Source organism: Portunus trituberculatus, chromosome 35, assembly GCF_017591435.1.
Source record: "Portunus trituberculatus isolate SZX2019 chromosome 35, ASM1759143v1, whole genome shotgun sequence".
NCBI classification, from domain to species: domain Eukaryota; kingdom Metazoa; phylum Arthropoda; class Malacostraca; order Decapoda; family Portunidae; genus Portunus; species Portunus trituberculatus.
The window spans coordinates 18459561-18479272 of NC_059289.1; the positions used below are offsets into that span (position 1 = coordinate 18459561).

The window sequence follows — 19712 nt, forward strand, 5'->3', positions numbered from 1 at the left end:
TGAGTTTCTGAAACTGTATCAAATCTTCAAATAGTAACCAGAATGAATATGGAAACGCGTCATGGTACTGAAGGGGTTAAAGAAAGAATGGAAGGGTATTAACCACAGTATATTTCCAACACAGTATGAGAGATTCACTTCAGTACGATGGCTGGAGATACTGGGCTAGTTTCACAGTCTGCTGTTTGTTCGGAAGTTTACCAAAAGGAAGGCGTCTGGGTTAGATAGCTAACAAAAAGACGGTGAAATTGCCTCATTGCCTCACTAGTTCCTTTTTCTGATAAGCTCCCAAACCAAAAAAGCAGCGGTCAGTGTTGATTGTGGAACCTGGTCACGGCTGGAGTACGTCTGTTGGTTAACTAGCACACGTATAAAAATTACTATGAAACTGGTACAAAGGCGTCACTCATAATGTAAACCCGCAAATCTTTAACTCCTTCAGTACTGGGACGCTTTTTTACCATGAGTTTTGTGTACGATTAGACGATTTTATTTACATCATGAACTGTCTATAGAGGTCAGATGATTAATGGCCATAATCTTCACTATTTTCATCCCCACATAAGTTTCTGTAACTGTATCAAATCGCCATATAGTAAGCAGAATGAATGTATAGGTTAAGTCAACACTAGAAACGTTCAATATTTAACGACACTGAGTCATCATCGCATGTACAATTAATACTAACAGGACCACAGATTAAATGTAAAAAAATAATATATAATTAATAATAGATAAATAAATAATCTACACGTAGTCTACTATTCTAGAAACAAACACTGACCACTACGCATTACAAATAACCTTATTACTCGTTTCTCTATTCTAACCATCTCTTTAACCCCTTCAATATACTGCGACACATTTTTACCTTGAGATTTGTGTATACGATTAGACCACTTTATTTACGTCTATGAAGGTCAGAAAACTAATGGCCAGTCCTCACTATTTGATCTCTCACATGAGTTTCTGAAGATGTATAAAAGCACCAAATAGTCACCTGATGGAATATGCAAACGCGTCATGCTAATGAAGAGGTTAACAACGCTCAAAGATATAGTTCATTACTCCACCGACACCCTGACGTGACGGTGAATACTGAATACCGTATCGACTATTTTTTTTTATAGTAACACAGATAATTATGTTTCCGTCCTTCCGGTCATAAGCCTATTGAGGTTTCCATAAGAGTAACTCATTTTAGCCTATTTCTATTATGTCTACGGTTATGCAGCTCTCTACTCACTCATGGAAGGACACAGAGTCGCCATTATCCCTCTCTGTACACCCATGTGGCGGCCAGGCAGCTGTTACGTTGAGAAATAATGAAAAAGACAGATCACACTTTCAATATTTAGCACGCGAATGTTCGGCTGAGTGAGTGAGTGAGTGATGTCTGATGGGCAAACTGCTTCCTCTCATTATACTCTTCATTTTATCCCTCATATTGAAGTTTAAAAAGCAAACACATCGAAAAATCTAGACTACTGCAAAACTGGAAGAAAAATATCAAGAACAGTAGATAAAAAGTTTCTATAACCATAAATGAAATCCGTTCTAATTATGGCAGCCTCTTGATCACCATAATGCCAAGTAGGAATTTAATCTACTAGGAAATATAATAAAAATGTTTTAGAATATCATTGACATCGAGTTGGGGAATGAGAGAAAGGATTGAGAAAGCTGTGTTGCACTTAACAGAAAAAGATAAACTGCAAGAAACAGAATAAGTAAGGGCGAGAGGACAATGTGTGTATTAGCGTGTCATTTTGTGATTTGATGTGATAATGTGATAGTTTTCTTCACCATCATCATCATCATCATCATCATCTTCTTCTTCTTCTTCTTCTTCTTCTTCTTCTTCTTCTTCTATTGATTTATTGTATTATGGTTTTTGTGGAGTTCCTGCCCTCCAAAGAATGAGATTTTCAATATCTCTGACTACTATACCTAATCTACAACGAATAGATAATGCAGCTATCTATTTATCTATCTATCTATCTATCTATCTATCTATCTATCTACTTAGGTAGTACCTCTGTCTATCTATCTATCTACCTATATATCTATATGTTTATCTATCTATCTATCTCTCTATCTATCTATCTATCTATCTACCTATCTACCTACCTACCCACCTACCTATCTAATTACCTAACTACTTAACCAGCTAACTGACTAACAAACTATTAAGAAAGGTGACACCACAAAACAAGGGAAAAAGAGAAAGGAAAAAGAGGAGAAGTAACAAGATCAAGATCACACAACTATTACCAAACAAAACCACAGACATGGCGGCAGGAGGGCGGCAGGAGGCACTGGCACTCTACAAGGCACTGCTGAGAGAGAGCGGGAAGTTCACCTCGTATAATTACAGGTAAAGCTTGATATGTAGTGCTGCCTTGGCTTTGGGGGGAGCGGGGGTTGGTGGCGGGTCTGTGGCCTGCTTCTGTGCCTCCTTCAGTAGTGTTGCATCAGAAAGCGGATGTTAATTAGTAATATATCAGTGTAATTTTCGTAGCCTAAATAAGGGTTTCTTTCTCTCTCTGTCATGCCACGAGTTTAAGTGTCTAAGTTTGACAGAAGAATTTGGTATGGCTGTGAATTCTCTCTCTCTCTCTCTCTCTCTCTCTCTCTCTCTCTCTCTCTCTCTCTCTCTCTCTCTCTCTCTCTCTCTCTCTCTCTCTCTCTCTCTCTCTCTCTCTCTCTCTCTCTCTCTCTCTCTCTCTCTCTCTCTCTCTCTCTCTCTCTCTCTCTCTCTCTCTCTCTCTCTCTCTCTCTCTCTCTCTCTCTCTCTCTCTCTCTCTCTCTCTCTCTCTCTCTCTCTCTCTCTCTCTCTCTCTCTCTCTCTCTCTCTCTCTCTCTCTCTCTCTTAGATCTAGTTTGATAAATATAAGCAGTTTATGTTAAATTCTAAGTCTATTTTGGCTCCAGGCTCTATATTAGTTGAAATAATAGAAAGTAGGACAGTGCAACTTTTATTATTATTCATCCTCTGTTGCTTATGTCAGAGTGGAGGTGGAAGCACAGCAGTGATTTGTAACAGAATGTGATGTTAGATTTAAAAGCACGTTAAAACTTATAAGAAAAAAATTGTTTCATCTGTCAAATAGTACTTCTTCTTCTTCTTCTTTTTATTTAGTGTCCTTTTCCCATCACAGTAGAGTTGGATATTTGACGATATTCCTTCACTCTCTTCTATTTTGTTCTATTTTATTCATGTCATTTACTAAATGTTTCCATCTTCTATTGTATTTGGGATGATTAATGAATTAATTAATTTTATCTTGTTCAGGACATGTACCAAATTTACCACTGTTATTGTGCAGTGTTCAGAATATCTCCATTGAGCTTTTCCTGTTTTCCTGCACAGAGAGTACGCCCTGCGGAGAGTTCGTGATGGATTCAGGAAAGCGAAATCCCTCACAACAGAAGCTGATCAGAAACGTGAATTGGAGATGGCCAAGGAATCTCTACAAGTCATAAAAAGACAAGTAAGAACATTTTGACAAGTTCACCTGATTATGGGATTAAAATTACTTTCAGTATAGTGTTTGTGTGTGACATTCAATAAGCTTTCAATGAACTTTACTTAGATAAATGCAACCTTTGCTGGTTTTATTGTCTTAGAGTATAGACTGGCACCTGTTTGATAATTATCTTTAGCCAGTTCTTTCCTCTTACATATAAGAAAAAAGAAAAGAAAACAGAGAGAGCGCCTTTGATTGATTTGGTGATGCTGTTTGCTTTCCAGGTTGTGATAGGAAACCTGTACAGATCTCCAGCCCTGGTGATTGAAAAGTAGACTACCGGCCAGGCAGATGTGTGTAGCTGTGTGTGTTGAGGGAGTGAGTCAGTGTGGCAGGGAGTGTTGTGATGTGTGAATGTGTGTCAGGGCTGGGTGAGATCCATTGCAGCTCTTATGGCACTGATGATATTACAATCCCCATCTTCACTGTGACTTCCTCAACACTCTGTATATTGCAATGATATAAATTAAATGACTGCTCACAGAATTTGAGTTGGTAATAAGTTCAAGACTTGATTTATTTAGTTTTATGTGTTTTCCAGTGGTGTCACTGCCAGTAACCTTGTTATCATGGTCTGATGTAAACACTGGGTTGTCTACCTAATTGTCTTCTGTTATGTATAAAGTATAGTCATTTTGATAATGTAATGATCATTATCTCATGATTTGTCAGTATATAATTGATTCTCTTAGTCCAATACATAATTTGAATAGTTTTCTTATTTTAGCATAAACGTCCTGCTTGTATATGGACAGCTTGGTTGTTATGAATTAGATCTTTACGTTGTAATTGGAATAAAATCACTAGTGTTTTTTGTTGAGATTTTCTTAAAGATATTTAAAGAAATTATTTGACAGATTCAGAAAAAATATATAAAGATGTTAAGGTAATGATGTTACTCATAGTATGTTCTTCATGTGTAAATACTGAACTTGTATACATAAATCCTCATGAAATGGTGCATAAATATCTATGGTTGATTTTCACAGACATTGTTCTGTCAGCCCAGGATGATCCAGAGATTGTCTGCCATATTTTCTGATGCAGACAAAAAAGGAATATAGTGATCTTATTTCAATTTACTCATTTCTTCTCAGTTCAAAAGAAATAAGGAGTGTAAAGAACCTAGCATATATGTCACCTATCTTCCCTACAATTATCTTGGGACTTGCTGAGTGATGCATCCAAGGTCAGGTGTGTTTGAGGGCCGTGCACCACCAAACACTGGCCAAGCAAACGGCTAAGCAAAGAAACCTCAAGCACATCAGAACACCTCAAAAACTAAAATGATTGGAACTTAATTGGAACTCTTTCTACTGATTCATCTTTTTGTGGAACTGGTAATTTTATTTATTTATTTATTTACATGTGGAAAAAAAAAAAAAGCTATTCATCTGCTTTTAAGGATATTTCTCATGAGTCCACCTTTATATAAGATATCCTCATGAGTGCAAGTGTATGTAGAGTTTGTGTTCATGATAACAGTGACTAACTATTATTAGCATTGTTCCAGTTCACATCTGTAAATGCTTATGATCTGCTTTGATGCTAGAAGTACATAGAAGGAAACCAGTACCCCTTGATGTCCCTTCTGTACAGCCTTTGAAGCACCAAGATAAGACAAAAGTAATCAACATGAATGTAATAGTGAAGTAGAAGACACTGCATTGGGTGTCTTATCTCTCAGGGTGTGAGTGGCATAGGTAGCAACAACCTCACTCATAGATGTAGTCAATCTCATCAATAACTATGCACTTTTTGTAACGTCTTTAATTACCACATAACATTACTGTGGATGCTGTGACCACAGTTGATTCTTATTTTGAAAGCTATTGGCTGACTCACAAAGCTCGTATGTCATTGTGGCTGCTAATGCCAGTGTTTCATTGCTTCTTATTTATTTAAAACATCCCCTCCCCACAAAGCAATGTCATGTCACACCAACCATTTTATTTAAATGTAAATAGTGCACATTTATACATGAATAAAAGCATTTTATACATTGATGTGTATTCATTCATTACTGTAGTTTGTTTCATCAAAGAAATCAAAGTAAATTTAAATTATTTTGAGCCTCCTAACCGTTCTACTATTTATTCATTACTTTAATGGTAATGCTACAAGTAGCTAAATTGTTTATGGTGACCTTTGGGTATGAGTAAAGGACATGCAACACACCAGCATAACATTTATGGGAAAATGTAGGAACTAAGATCACTAAATGTTTACCAAACCAAACATCCTTAAATCTATCATTAAAGTAAATTAAGTTTCATTACACCTCAGTAAATAAGGAAACAATTGTCATCATATACTCCCTATAAAGGTGATCCAATTAGTCACCTGAGACATCTTTCTTTCCACTGCCTCAGTCTTGTCCAGTGGTCACCTTGCATCGCCTACTCTGACAACCCTAGTGCTAGTTTGATATTCCTATATTTTGCTACCCTGGTCATAAGCACTACTGTCCATGCAGCACTGCCATCACATCACTTACAACTATCCACTACCAGCCATCCATCATATGCATTACTGTACTCAGCTACTTCCCACTCTACCTATTTCAGTGGTCTCATTGTTGCCTGGTATATAGATAGGTAGAGTTAAAAATATATATATAATTTTCTTTTTATTCATTTTTGCTGCTGCTTTTTCCTTTTCCTTCACTGTTTTATGTTACTTTCAAAGTGTGTGTTATCTTTTTGTCATTGGTGAATTCCTCCTACTGACTAGTTACAAAGTTCAAGAATGGTCACAGTCTTCCCATAGCAAAAAAAAGCTTTGCTGGGTCTTCACTGGAAAGAAATATTTGGAACTGAGGAAAGTAAATTTCTAATCACAGTCTGAAGATTCTATTTTGTAATTATATCAAATTCCTGAATTTAAGAACAGTAAGTTATCAAACTGTTTTATTGAATTCTTTGCAAAAATTCCTGTAAGCAAAAAGTTACTTCATAAACATTTTACAGCTTGCTGTTATAGGTAACATGGTATTCTCAATACAAACTATTCTGTAATCATCTCATCTCTCATGGTCCTTCAAATAACTTTGTTTTCTCACCCCAAGATCTCCCCAAAGCTTGGCACATGATGCAGCTTTAGACTGATGTAATACTAATAAATTTCACAGCATCATTTTCATTGTGAAAGATTTTCCTATGTTGTTTTGACTAAGGACCTCTTACTGATATGACAACCTTCAGCCTTTTAAATGTACAGTAGGTTACAAAAATTTACCTTTTTTACAAACTGATGTTATATTTTCCACAATTTTACATTGTACACACAAGGTATTCACAACCTTTACAAAGCAACCACTTCATTTCAGTAAAGGATGCAAATAACATTTCAAGAAATAAAACTTAAGTAACTAGATACAGAGGAGTTGGTGAAATGTTTCAAACACACATGTGACAGGCATGACACCTGCACACCTCTTAAAAAAGATGGGTTTTGTACGCTGAAAGTATGGCTCAAAGAACGACACGGTGTGGGCGAATCAGACCGGTGCACCACCACGTATGCACACACCATGATGGAATGCTTACAAACACTTCAATATTTACTAGCTTCTTGCATGAGACTCTTCAACAACAAAAGTACAGTAGATGTGATAGGAAACCATTATGAAATACAAATAATCATGAAGGTTTCAGAAGCCTACATCAGGCAAAAAGAGTCACCTCCTTCAGTTGTCTGATTATCACATGTCACTACAGACCGTTTTGCAGACAGTCAGTGAACTGCTACACACATTTACATCAATGAATCTTAAGGATGGATGTGAGGGATACACTCCATCAGTGAGACAACACTACTCTAGTGATGCTGGCAACCTGAAAGCTGGTTAAAAATAAAAAAAATTTATGCAGAACACTATTTACAGCTGTCTTTACAATTGCCTTGAAAGGGCACATATTTTGACCTAAGATTGTAAAATACTTGAACTTTGTTACTTCTTAATATATTGTACTGAGAATATGTATATGCATATAACTTTTCTTATCATTTATATACATTTTCTATAGAATGTTAATGTGATTGGATAACAGCATTTAATGCCATTAATAATTCTTCTCAGATGAGTGGTGCACCTAATCTTGTATCTTACTTCTTTATAAAATTATATCACAATGGTATGTATAAATATTCAAGATGAACAATCAGTACTGAAAACTCACACTCAAACAAATACTTTGGGGGAAACAAATGAACAAAAAGCACTGCTCATGTCCCGGGAGAGACACTGGTCCAGAGTGATGGTGGCGGTGGTCGGCCACGCCAGCAGCCACATACTGACCTGCACGTCATTGCAACAGTAATCATCAGTAGTGAACTGGAAACTACCTATGAGTATTTTCTATAGAATTTGTTGTTTTATAGGCATGTATTCTGTGAAAATGATGTAAAGCAAGAAAGTCATTACATTTAATATATAGAAAAATGTTCATGGAAAAGAGCACTGCATGATAAACTGTATCAGTTTACTTCTGAATGATTTCTTCAATTCTTTTTTTTTTTTTTACCCATTATTATTATTACTATCTCCATTATTATTACTGAACAATATCTCACATGACAATGAACAGACATTTCCATTCCTGCTGCTTTCTTAGTCACCAGTCATTGTTCACACACTTAATGCCTCTCCACTGTGATGGTACGTAATATTCAAATATCAACAATATCAACGCTGCCCTGGCTTTCCCTTTACTCATATACAATCATGAGTCAAGTCCATAAACAAGTAAACAAGTTGAGAAAGTATTATTCCATATCTATCAAGGATGTTGTACCTTCACAATCATACAAAACTTGACTTTGGAAAACAAGAAAATGTTTGTTTTACCTCAATAGAGTTTTGTTAAAATCAAAAGGTAGAAAAATGAGTTTCAGTCCATCAAAGAGATAATGGTGAGAACAATGATACATACATACAATTTAGCTATATGTTAGAAGCCAACCCAACACCTTGTAATGCCACACAGGAGGAGACTTCCTGCTGGCCACACACTCTCTGACTTCAATGCGCTGGTCCTGCTCTCCTGTCAGACGTTCATCTTGGAGTCCCCTGCTAACCGATCCACAAACTGCAACAAACACCATAACAACTTAGCAATGAACTCACCACAAGACATCTTAGAAGCAAGTTTATCATAGAAACTTAAACAGGCCATATTGGTTATGGATTTGTAACAGCAGCACTGAGGGAGACATTGTTTGATAAAATATGCAAGTTTGGTTTATGGAGGGTAACAAAGAATACCTAAAAAAATAAACAAAAAAAAATATATATATATATATATATATATATATATATATATATATATATATATATATATATATATATATATATATAAAATAAAGAAAACATGAACTACATCTAACAACACAGCAAACAAGCAAGAATAATTTTCATAATCTATAGAACATCTTAACTGTAAATATATGAGAAAAATTAGAAGTGAAGAAACAATAAAAAATTCCTGATATACACAAATATTTGAAAGGTATTGGCTATGCAAGCTACATAAAATTCAACATCATGAACAGGTAAGTGCTAAGTGTTTGTCATTCTTCCTGTGAACACAATGGCATGATCTGAAGTGTTGAGTTGTATAGTACATCTACCAATGAGCCACAAGGTGTCACTGTGTAGTGCAGCAGACTCAGGCCAAATGTACTTTGAATGAGGGATATGAACAGTACCATACTATATGAACAGTCCAATGAGGATGAAACAGGTTAAAGGAACTTCCCTACAGAAAATGTGATATCCATAAAAAAGAATACCATGTGTTCAGCTGACAACATGGTACTGCCTCTGTACATGTCATGCTTCTATGTAAAAGGAAAGAAATTTTAAACTTTGATCTTCTTATGGCCAGGTTTGTAATGGCTCTCTTAGCCTGTCTGGGATATCTCATGTTCAGAGTGGAAATAAAATCTTAAACATCTATCAGGAGAAAATAAGATGACTTAAAAGAAGGCCTGAAAGCCACCACCACCAAGACAGCTGTGGAGCATCATTACCTGCACACTCAAGCAGAAGGGTCGAGTGGCAACAGCTGAAATGTCAGAGTTAATTCACTTGAGAAAACTTAAGAAGTATTAGTGTATCTGAATGTTCTATGAAAATTCACAAAGAAGGACAAGTGCAGTCCACTCCTGTCTTGTACTGTTACCCATGAGTTAAGCTGTAACACTGAAGACACTTTCAGGAGCAGCAATAAAGTACAGCAGTGTGCAATAATGAGTCAGTGACACACTGCGGCCATACAGAGCATTGCTACTGCCCCACAACTCACCCCGCTGATGAAGGGCAGGTTCAGAAGCTGCCCAAGGACTGGCACACGACGCATGAAGTTTATTGCCACTGGGAAGAAACCACTGCAAGGAAGGAAAACAACATTACAAGACATGCTATGACAGAGGTGTAGTCATTCAAAGTTAAACAACCTTGGCCTGGAAGGAACAAGCTGATAGAAATAATCTTTACAAGGTAGAAGGGGCTTACTAGTAAGACTTTGTTAACCTAAATCCTCAAAAGAATTTTAAGACAAAACTTACCAAAAGGTTAAAATAACTTTGACTCAATATGAAAATAAGAGAAAAAACGATGTAAGAAAGTGATCTGGTGACTGAAATCCAGCTTTGCAAATCCTAAAGTGTTGCTTAATATGACTTTGAATTTTAACATCTAAATGAAGTATAAACAAACTTTCTGATAGAAACAAATGGCAATCACTTTTATTGAAGGTTCCTCAAGTGCCTGCAACTTTTTTTTTTTATTACTGCAATCAGAAATGAGCAAATATACAAACATCAAGCAGCTCTAATCAATTAATGTTCATGCATGTACAGGCATCCCCCGCTTAACGAAGGTTCACACAACGAAGTTTCGCTACAACGAAGGTTTCATTTTACTACCATCTGCTCATTTAACGAACACCAAACTCGCTTTAACAAAGTTTTATCCAGGTAATTTTTTCCAAGTTTGAAAGCCCCACCATATCACGCAAGCCAACAGGCTTTTACATACACCAGCACCTCTCATGGACAACACGCGCACCACTCACTCCCCCTGTTCAAAACAATAACAGGGTCAGCAGCAGCTCGTCTTCCCTCACTCAATTTACCACCAAAACACCCTGCAATGTTGCCTAGCATTGCTAAGAAGACCAGGAAGTCTCTTACTCTCGAAGTGAAGCTGGATATTATTCACAGACACAAGAGAGGCGAGAAAACTAATAGCATTGCTCGCCACCATCTTGACTCCATCTACTGTCTCTACTATTTTCAAGTCAGCAGTCTCTATTAAGAAGGCTGGTGAGACCGTATCTTCCTTGAAAGCTAAAAGAACCACCTGAACTTGTGACTCTACAATGGATAAAATGGAAAGCCTTGTGGAAATGTGGTACATAAGTTTTGTATATGATACAATGATGCACCCTTTGTTTACATTCCAGAGGTTGCCAGTTAGTGTATTTCCCGTTTCATTCTCCCTCCCATCATAAATTTAAGATCATCAACATTATAAAGTTACGTACATAAATACATTAGTGTACATTATAATGACTTAAATTAAACTGCCTAAATGTTTAACCTCATAATTTTTACTTTCATTAAACCTTTCACTGTACTATGATGCACTCTCACTTTGTTTAGTCTCAATGGAAGTTCAAGTCAGGGGTTAAACTTGTTATAATCGGTTCATTTAACGACGTTTCGCTTAACGAAGAGTTTTTTAGGAATGTAACCCCTTCGTTAAGCGGGGGTTCGCTGTACTACTAATTTCACTTTAATAATCTAAGTATTACAGGAGAAATCAAAGTAAGTTTTGAATAGATTCACTGTCAATGCAATCACACTAGATGTCTGCTGAGCCTTCCTCCTTGGACAAGACAATAGTGCCTCACCTAAACAACACAATGAAGCCATACACCTCGATGCACATGCCAATCAGTGGCCAGCCCAACAGCACTGTCAGGATGCCGCCGAAGAATGCCCCTGAGCCTTTCCACTTGTGCCGCTGGAAGAAGAACCGGAAGCTGCGCTCCAGCCCTGCCACAAAGGCCAGCCCCGCCAGGAAAAGAATCTGTCGAGTCAATATAGAATTACACACCATGAAGTTCCATTGAAAGAAATGGCCAAGTACCATCCCTTTCAATAATCATTGAAAGGGATGGTACTTGGCTAGCCTGAATCCAATGATCCTATATTAAAAACAACTTATAAAATGCAACACCTAACTTGATATACCAGATCTTCATCAGATGTAAATTAAGTAAAAATAGGAAAGAATGAGACTAATCTTTCAGATACTAAGTGATCATAATGAAATTTACACACTAATATATTACATTGTCCATTTCTATATTAAGTAGTAGCTAAACATGATAGTAAATGCCAAAATACATATAATTAAAACACATTTCATTTGAAATATGTCATGACAAATGTAAAAATTCAGTAGAATTTTTTTCCATCTAACAAATTATCTGATATTCTTTTTATTTATACATGACAAAACAAAGACAAATACTTACATTGCCGATAGCCAAGAGACCCTTGTCAAAGAGGAGGATGACCCCCAGGAAGATGAAGGTCACCCCAAAAGCCACAAAGCCCACCCCAATCTCTGGAAAGCAAGACAACATAGGCTGAGCAACACTTAACCTTCTTTTTTTCATCATCTTCCTGCTGTGTGGACTACTATTACTACTACTACTACGGTGTGCGTCCAACTCGGCCCTTTCCCATCTCAGACCATTCACTGTGACCAACTCGGGCCATCTGATAGCCACCTCAGTCCATTTTCGAGAACCAGCTCGGACCATCAGTTGCTCGAACATCTGAGCTCAGACCATCAACTACTTGATAATGATGAAGCAGACGAAGTACCTACTCTAGAGTTTCAATACATGACTTTTTAATTAAAATTGAAAACAAATTATATTGCATTTGGTTACAATCAGTAGGACTGTCATCTTTGTAGAAGAGACATGTCTGACCAGTGTTTGGTGTGTGGGAATACAGTGAGACCTCAACAGGTAGGCCTATATATTATTTATATTATTGGAATAATTGCAACTTTTGAATAAAGCTCGAAAACTGAAAGCTGATGCGGATCTCTCCAGTCAATTAATTAGTAATGATACATGAAGATACCTCACTGTATTGTAATAGACCTACAGTGTTTACTATTATAGGATACTCGATAATATTTTATTGACTACTACATCCACTTTTGAAAAGTATATATACATTTATGCAGCAATACTTCACATACAGTACTTTACATAGACAACCGTATCAACCTGAAGGCTTGCAAAGGGCCATTGAACTTCTACCTATTAATTACATTTTTACGAGACAAGGCCAAATATGTCACCCTCCAGGTGCGTCTGCTCTCAGATGGCAAGGTTCTTCGGACACAGCGAGCAAAATACAGAAAACATTCTGGGAAGCGTATAATTCTGGAAACAGATCACCAAGCAAGTTATTAAAAGCTATATCGCATCATATTGCTGTGTATGTGTAATAAATATTTTTTACCCTGATTGTATCCATGTGCATGTTAGTGATTTTAAATAATTTTTTGATAAGTAACATTCATTATCCTGATTTGTAATAAAAATATGTTTGTCATTTAATTATTAATATAATATAGGCTACATAATTTTTGTTAATTATCCTTCTTCATACCTGTTGAAAAACAGTGCTTCAAACTGACCTGCTGAACTATCCTACAAGGCGTTGCAGTTTATTTGTTTACATAAGGAGCTCACTCAGGGGACCTTACCCCTTAGATAGTCATACTTATATTAAGCAAGTGAACATAAACCTACAGCAAATAACCTTAAAATAATTCAATGTAATCATAATTCCTCCCTTGAACAGTTTTATACACATACACAGGTTTGCCGGGTGATACTCTCCTACTGCCATCATCAGATGTCTTAATAGGAAAAATAAACAAAAAAATTCACATAAAATATAAGAAGCAGTCAAATATTAATAAAACAAGAAAAACTAAAGTTAATATTTGTACATTTACAACCCCTTCCTAGGCAATGCACTACGCAATCCAACATGGCGACGGTTCTCAGGTGATTTTCCTTCTCCTCCTTCCTCTTGTCCTTCTGCTGACACTGGTTGGCGATGTACATTAGTATTGTGTGTCAGCTTGATTCAGAGATGTACTTTCCACAGACTGGCAGCAAAAGGGTGCTGGGCGGGCGGCCCACGGCCCGCCGTGCTGCAGGGGCCCCTCGTCACTCAGTGGTGAGTATTTCAGGCAAACTTTGCAGTGTTGACACTGAGTAAGCTGTCGGTGGGCTCAGTGAGAGCAGGTTTGGTTGTGCGTGTCATGTTGAGGATGCACGAGGTCATGGGTGGGGGAGGTAGGGGTGGATCAGGGTGCGGGGCAACATTACGGAACAGTGGTGCAGCACGGAGCCGTCTTGTTGTATTTACTGGAAACTGTAAGCAGCAGAGGTGTACAGCCATGGTAAGACACGGAGAGGCGTGGCACGGGAAGCAGGGGTGAGTGGTGTAGAGTTGTGGTTCCAGGGTGGCCAGCCTGGGCGAGGGAGGCACAGGCCCTGGCCAGCACTGCTACACTGTGCATGATAGTGATTGACTGGCCGAGTTTGTGTCTCAGTGATAAACTAAAGGAAGCAGAACAAAGCATGCAGTTGCTTTCATTTGCTTCTAGATGAGGCTCTAGGCCTCATCTAGGTAAGAATCTAGATTGTGCACGGCAGTGGGTCAGCTGATCCATGTTGATGCTTATCGTCATGAATCATAAGTTTGATAACTTTAACAAATAAAACCAGATTAAATTTAGCTGTGGTGGTGTCCCAGAGAAAAGATGTCCATTGAGATTGTCATGTTGCCACAGGACACGTGCAGTGTTCACCTCTCCCTCAGCGGCCGCCCTCAAGTCACAGTCGGCTGAAGACTACTGGGCCAAGAATAAACGGCTGCGTCGGCCCGTGTCACCCCACCTCACCATCTACAAGCCACAGATCACCTCCATGCTCTCCATCACTCACCGCGGCACAGGTCTGGCTCTCTCCGTGCTGGTGTCTGGCCTCGGCATTGGTGAGTGTGGCGCCATCTTCCACTCCAGTGTGTGTCTGCTTGTTCCTGTTACAGTTGTCATAGGAAGGATTCCTTTCCCATTGGTGTGATAGTAATGGCCCCATCACTCCCTCAGGTACAGTGATGTTGCCCGGCTCCTACCCACACTACTTGGCCATGGTACAGGCCATGCAGTTTGGTGGAGGCATCATCATGGGTGCAAAGTTCCTCATTGCCCTGCCCTTCATGTTCCATCTCTGCAACGGCGTCCGGCACTTGGTGAGGCGCTGCCCACTGTGTGGTGATGCAGCACTGCTGGGTTGTTTGTGCTCAGTGTTATGTTTAAGACAAAATCTTGCAGGGTTGGTTTTATTAATGCATTAGGCTTAAGTCTTTTGGAAATTAATTGATATGGAGATGTTAAGCAGATACATTGTTTGCTCATTGCAGTGTGAGTAATGAAAGCTTCAGAAGCCAGACCAGTGTTTGGCGACCATTGCCCAGAGTGTAACACTACTGCTTGCTTCCCGTACAGGTGTGGGATTTGGGCTATGGCTTCACCCTGCGTGCCCTCTACAAGTCAGGCTACCTGGTGGTGGCCGTGTCGGTGATCCTGGCGGCCATTGCAGCGGCCATGTGAACCATTGGGAACCTGGACCAAGACTGCCGGTATTCTGTCCAAATTAATTTATTTTTGTGACTACAATTTGTTTTGTTTTTTGTTTGTGTAAATATTTCAGTTGAAAGAGTTGCAAGGATTGTGCCTCGGCACAAATGAGTAACATTCTGACTATTCTTGTGGAAGAAAGTGGGGCACACAACTTATCAGTAAAGTGAATGCTGGACACACCCTTATCACATCAGTAATATGAGAAGGCAACAAAACTCAGGTTTTGTCAATGAATAACATGGCTCCTAAAGGTGATATGTATATATATAATATAATATAATAAAGAGTTTAAGATTTTTTATAACATTTACTTATCAAGTTTCACATTTCAATTGCTTTTGGTGCCTCTTCCTGAGAACTGGCCTGTAGGGCATGATAGCTGCAACAATATCCTTCATGGCACCAAGCAGAAGATGGATGAGAAACAGTGGGATGAGCTTCACTGCAGCAGGCTCAATAACAATTCACACTGCTTAGATTACCCAGGTACTGCACAGTGACCAGTGGCAGATCCAGGATAAAAACTTATATTAAACTAATCTGAAATCTTGGGTGGCAGGCCTTATCAGCTGAGGATTCAATTTCTTGAAAACTTAGCAATCTTGGGGCCATTTTTTTAAGTGATATGCAGAGCTATTCCTATGTAATAAAAACAGTAATGATTTACTGATAGGACTGAATAATTAAAAGTAGCTTTTTTTTTTTTGAAAGCCTTGCTATATTTTTCTTTACATACCATATATATATATATATATATATATATATATATATATATATATATATATATATATATATATATATATATATATATATATATATATATACCCCCTCATTCATACCAAACAAAAATTTTGGGGGCTCCAACCCCCCTCAGCCACCATCTCCCTGGAATCTGCCACTGACAGTGGCAGGAATGTATCAGTGGCCTGGAATCAAAGACAACATTGTTATACCAGCTGGCACTCACATCACAGCTACCCACAGCCAGGCATACTCTGACTTGGTGGCAAAACTGTCAACCTCTCCCACAACAGGGTTCATTGCCTCTGATGCTCAGCCAACGAAGGTAACATCTAGGGACATAACACTCCCAAGAGCTCCTAGAAAATCACATCCCACTTCACACAGCTCTTCAGTGCCACATGGTTTAGCTAAGGCTGGTGCAGTTCTCCACTCAACCACCAAGATCCTGTTGGCTCTGAAAATACTAACAGCACTGCACCTGTGAGTCCTCATCGCTATATGTGAATTAAATGGGTAGGAGTGAGTGGAACTCCAGGCCAGCATGACCTTTGTGTAGAAGATAGAACAGAATACAAATATATCAATTCTCACTTCAGGAAGAAAGGCAAAGAAAAAACTGAAACCGCACACTACAGCTATGCTTGCCCTTGACACTCAGTCCCTCATTAACTTTTGAGCCTATGCTGGTGAAGAAGAAAAAAATAATAAATAAATAAATAAAAACGCTAGGGCCACTAAGTTCCGGGATGACCATGCCTTCAGAACACACACACACACACACACACACACACGGTGGCTTAGTGGATAAGGTGTGTGGGGATCGGGCAGACATCCACGCGTAGGTTCGAATCCTACCACATACAGCCTTAGAAACTTTGCCATTTGTCGAGTGGTTTAAAGTTACCTACATGTCACCATGATACCCAGGTACTAGAAGGTTACACCAAAGATATGCTTGGGTGGTGATATGTGCCCTAATATGAGTGCCACTATAAATAAAAACTGCCTGCGCCACTAATGGGTGGAAGCTGAACAGCGCTTCCTATACCTACTCTTCAAGAACACCTACAGGCGCTATAAACCATAGCGTAAAAAAAGTAATAATAAATAAATAAATAAACAAACAAGGTAAAAAATGATAAATAATACATAAATATACGCTTGTCTTCATGAATCCTACTGTTACTTCATGGCAGGGCTAATGATACGATGAGATCAGTACTGTTGGTCCACACCACTCATGTTCCGACTGGCTATTTAGAATTATCAATTACCCTGGGATGCTATTAATTAGTTCTTATACACTCACGCATCACAGTGACGGAGTGTGTCCGCCGCTAAAACAAGGTGGAAAGGTTTCAGTTATGACAAAAATCACCGTTAATGTCACTTCACAGATCAGTATTAATTGATCTATGAATTCATCATCTTTTCTTCACTTTTCATTTGATTTACTCTATGTTAATCGTTTACACATCCTCCTTACGTGCACACAAATACGAAAGGAAAATTCTCTCTCTCTCTCTCTCTCTCTCTCTCTGGTATACCTATCACTGGCCCACACAAGATCAAAATTATACTTTCGGTCTTCATTTTACGCATATCTTATTATCTAACGCGCTATTCTTTATTACCCAGCTCTCAGTAATCAGCTAATAAAACTATGCCAGTACCCTCACTATTGACAAGTTAGGTGTCAGTAATTGAGAAGTAGTTAAACCAATGATAATTTGCACGAGATTGAGATGTAGCGCAGACGAAGGTGCGTTCTTGGTTCCGTCTTGGAGTGTCAGAATTAATGAAGTGAACGGGTAGCTATGGTGAAGCGCGTAAAGGAAGTGAAAAGTGTCTCATAGGGTCATTGCGCGAAACTAGATCACTGCAGCTGTATATAACATCACCTGAGTGCCATTAGGATACCATAAGTTTTGTTTTAACTTTTTTTTTTCAGCATCATGCAAACTTACTTGAACCTCACAGCACACAACGCAACACACTTTTACTTGAACCTACGTGCGTCATCTCCCTGTATACAACTCCCCTTGCGGTCATCGCCCCCCTAGCACTTACGTGGTATGCGCAATACACTCCCCAGCCATATCTTAACCTTGACTTAACCTCCCCCGCTTCCGTAATTATCAATGGCGAACGGAACGCATGAGAGGAAACAAGCTGAAGGAAAACTGTGCCTTAAAACTCCTCTGAAATGGAAGGAGAGATGCGTGCAGGTAAATCTGAAACTAATTACGCTTCCCATAAGTGGAGAGAAGCCCGCAGGTGTGTTTCCTTGTCGAGGGAAATTGGCACCTACTTACGTACTTCGCCTCGCAGTATACGCTCGGCCGCCACCTCCTGGAAACATGACCTTCGCGGGGAGAATAATTACACCCATCGTCATGTTAAGTGAAGCTAACTAATCCTACTGCGGTTTGGTGTAAGAGGTTCCAGAAAAGAAAAGAAGGAAAAAGTTGGAAGCCTCGGGTGGGGGTTGGTGGGTCCTACGGGGCTCCTCACTGCAACTTTCTCGCTTCGAAGGAACAACACGAACACGGAACACGCCAGTAGGTCGTCTGACGTTGTGGGGTGTAGGTGCGTCGCTTGGATATGTTTCACTACAGGGCACCTTTTGTAGGGCTGCATGTATATAGCTGACAAAATTTTCTGTTAGTCATTATTCTTTACGAGTCATATTCTTGCTCAGTTAAAACCAGCTTCATGACACATTGCGGAGATTTGCTGATAGAAGTACCTGCAAAGTTGTCATTTCGTGAGTTGGATGCGTTTTTGTGTGAGACGCGAATGTGTGTACGCCGAACCTCAGGAAGAATGGTTTACTAATGATTGACATGCTTGGCGGTATGTGTGTGTGTGTGTGTGTGTGTGTGTGTGTGCTCGAGTGTGCTTGAGTTACCGCAGACCGTGACGGCAAACACACGCCTCACGCTGGGCTCCCATTCGCAGAAACTAACCTCTTCGTCATCACCACCACCACCACCACCATCATCATCAGCTCCAGCAACCCCATCGACGGTCTGGCATGCGGTAAACAGCGGTTATATGTGAAGTGTACAGCCTCTGATTTACACGAGTCAGGCCGCCACGCCTTGCCCTTCTTCATTACGTGAGTATAGGCCTGAGTGATCCTGAGTAACCTGCTCACTCTTATAGCCTGGGGACAGTGTGTGTGTGTGTGTGTGTGTGTGTGTGTGTGTGTTTCACTGTTTGATCTGCTGCAGTCTCTGACGAGACAGCCAGACGTTACCCTACGGAACGAGCTCAGAGCTCATTATTTCCGATCTTCGGATAGGCCTGAGACCAGGCACACACCACACACCGGGACAACAAGGTCACAACTCCTCCATTTACATCCCGTACCTACTCACTGCTAGGTGAACAGGGGGGCTACACGTGAAAGGAGACACACCCAAATATCTCCACCCGGCCTGGGAATCGAACACCGGTCCTCTGGCTTGTGAAGCCAACGCTCTAACCACTGAGCTACCGGGCCGTGTGTGTGTGTGTGTGTGTGATATACTCCTAAAGCCAATGGTGTTTTATCTATGTAGCGGAAAATCTTTGTAATTATGTGTCTCACGAATGCGTAACTCCATGTGTGTGTGTGTGTGTGTGTGTGTTCAGTTTAAATAACAATGAAGGTAACACTGGAGAGCACAACACAT

At 39.3% G+C, this 19712-nt stretch overlaps 4 protein-coding genes across 7 annotated transcripts in view; 3 read left to right on the plus strand and 1 right to left on the minus strand.

Moving 5' to 3' along the window:
- The first annotated feature begins 2218 nt into the window (after positions 1 to 2218).
- Positions 2219 to 5532, plus strand: LOC123513024 (LYR motif-containing protein 4-like). Its single transcript, XM_045269834.1, has 3 exons — positions 2219 to 2377; positions 3374 to 3494; positions 3755 to 5532. Exons 1-3 carry the CDS (start codon positions 2292 to 2294, stop codon positions 3803 to 3805), a joined length of 258 nt encoding a protein of 85 aa, XP_045125769.1. The 5' UTR covers positions 2219 to 2291; the 3' UTR covers positions 3806 to 5532.
- A 2505-nt stretch (positions 5533 to 8037) lies between these two features.
- Positions 8038 to 12235, minus strand: LOC123513023 (vesicle transport protein GOT1B-like). Of its 2 annotated transcripts, XM_045269833.1 has the most exons (5): positions 12080 to 12235; positions 11450 to 11628; positions 9839 to 9920; positions 9564 to 9598; positions 8038 to 8620 (listed from the first exon to the last, which is right to left on the minus strand). In XM_045269833.1, the coding sequence occupies exons 1-4, from the start codon at positions 12224 to 12226 to the stop codon at positions 9572 to 9574; spliced, it is 435 nt and encodes a 144-aa protein (XP_045125768.1). In that variant the 5' UTR covers positions 12227 to 12235; the 3' UTR covers positions 8038 to 8620; positions 9564 to 9571. The 2 variants fall into 2 exon arrangements, with proteins under 2 accessions (XP_045125768.1, XP_045125767.1); XM_045269832.1 differs by lacking the exon at positions 9564 to 9598.
- A 1330-nt stretch (positions 12236 to 13565) lies between these two features.
- On the plus strand, positions 13566 to 15585 carry LOC123513200 (succinate dehydrogenase cytochrome b560 subunit, mitochondrial-like). Its single transcript, XM_045270185.1, has 5 exons — positions 13566 to 13642; positions 13746 to 13817; positions 14437 to 14639; positions 14755 to 14897; positions 15154 to 15585. Exons 1-5 carry the CDS (start codon positions 13626 to 13628, stop codon positions 15256 to 15258), a joined length of 540 nt encoding a protein of 179 aa, XP_045126120.1. The 5' UTR covers positions 13566 to 13625; the 3' UTR covers positions 15259 to 15585.
- A 3411-nt stretch (positions 15586 to 18996) lies between these two features.
- Positions 18997 to 19712, plus strand: part of LOC123512980 (coronin-1A-like) — a 34464-nt gene continuing 33748 nt past the window's right edge. Inside the window, exon 1 of one of the 3 annotated variants that reach the window (XM_045269744.1) lies at positions 18997 to 19153. The gene's annotated coding sequence lies outside the window, so the exon portion shown is untranslated. The remainder of the gene's footprint in view (positions 19154 to 19712) is intronic. The other 2 variants (XM_045269745.1, XM_045269740.1) reach the window with 2 other exon arrangements.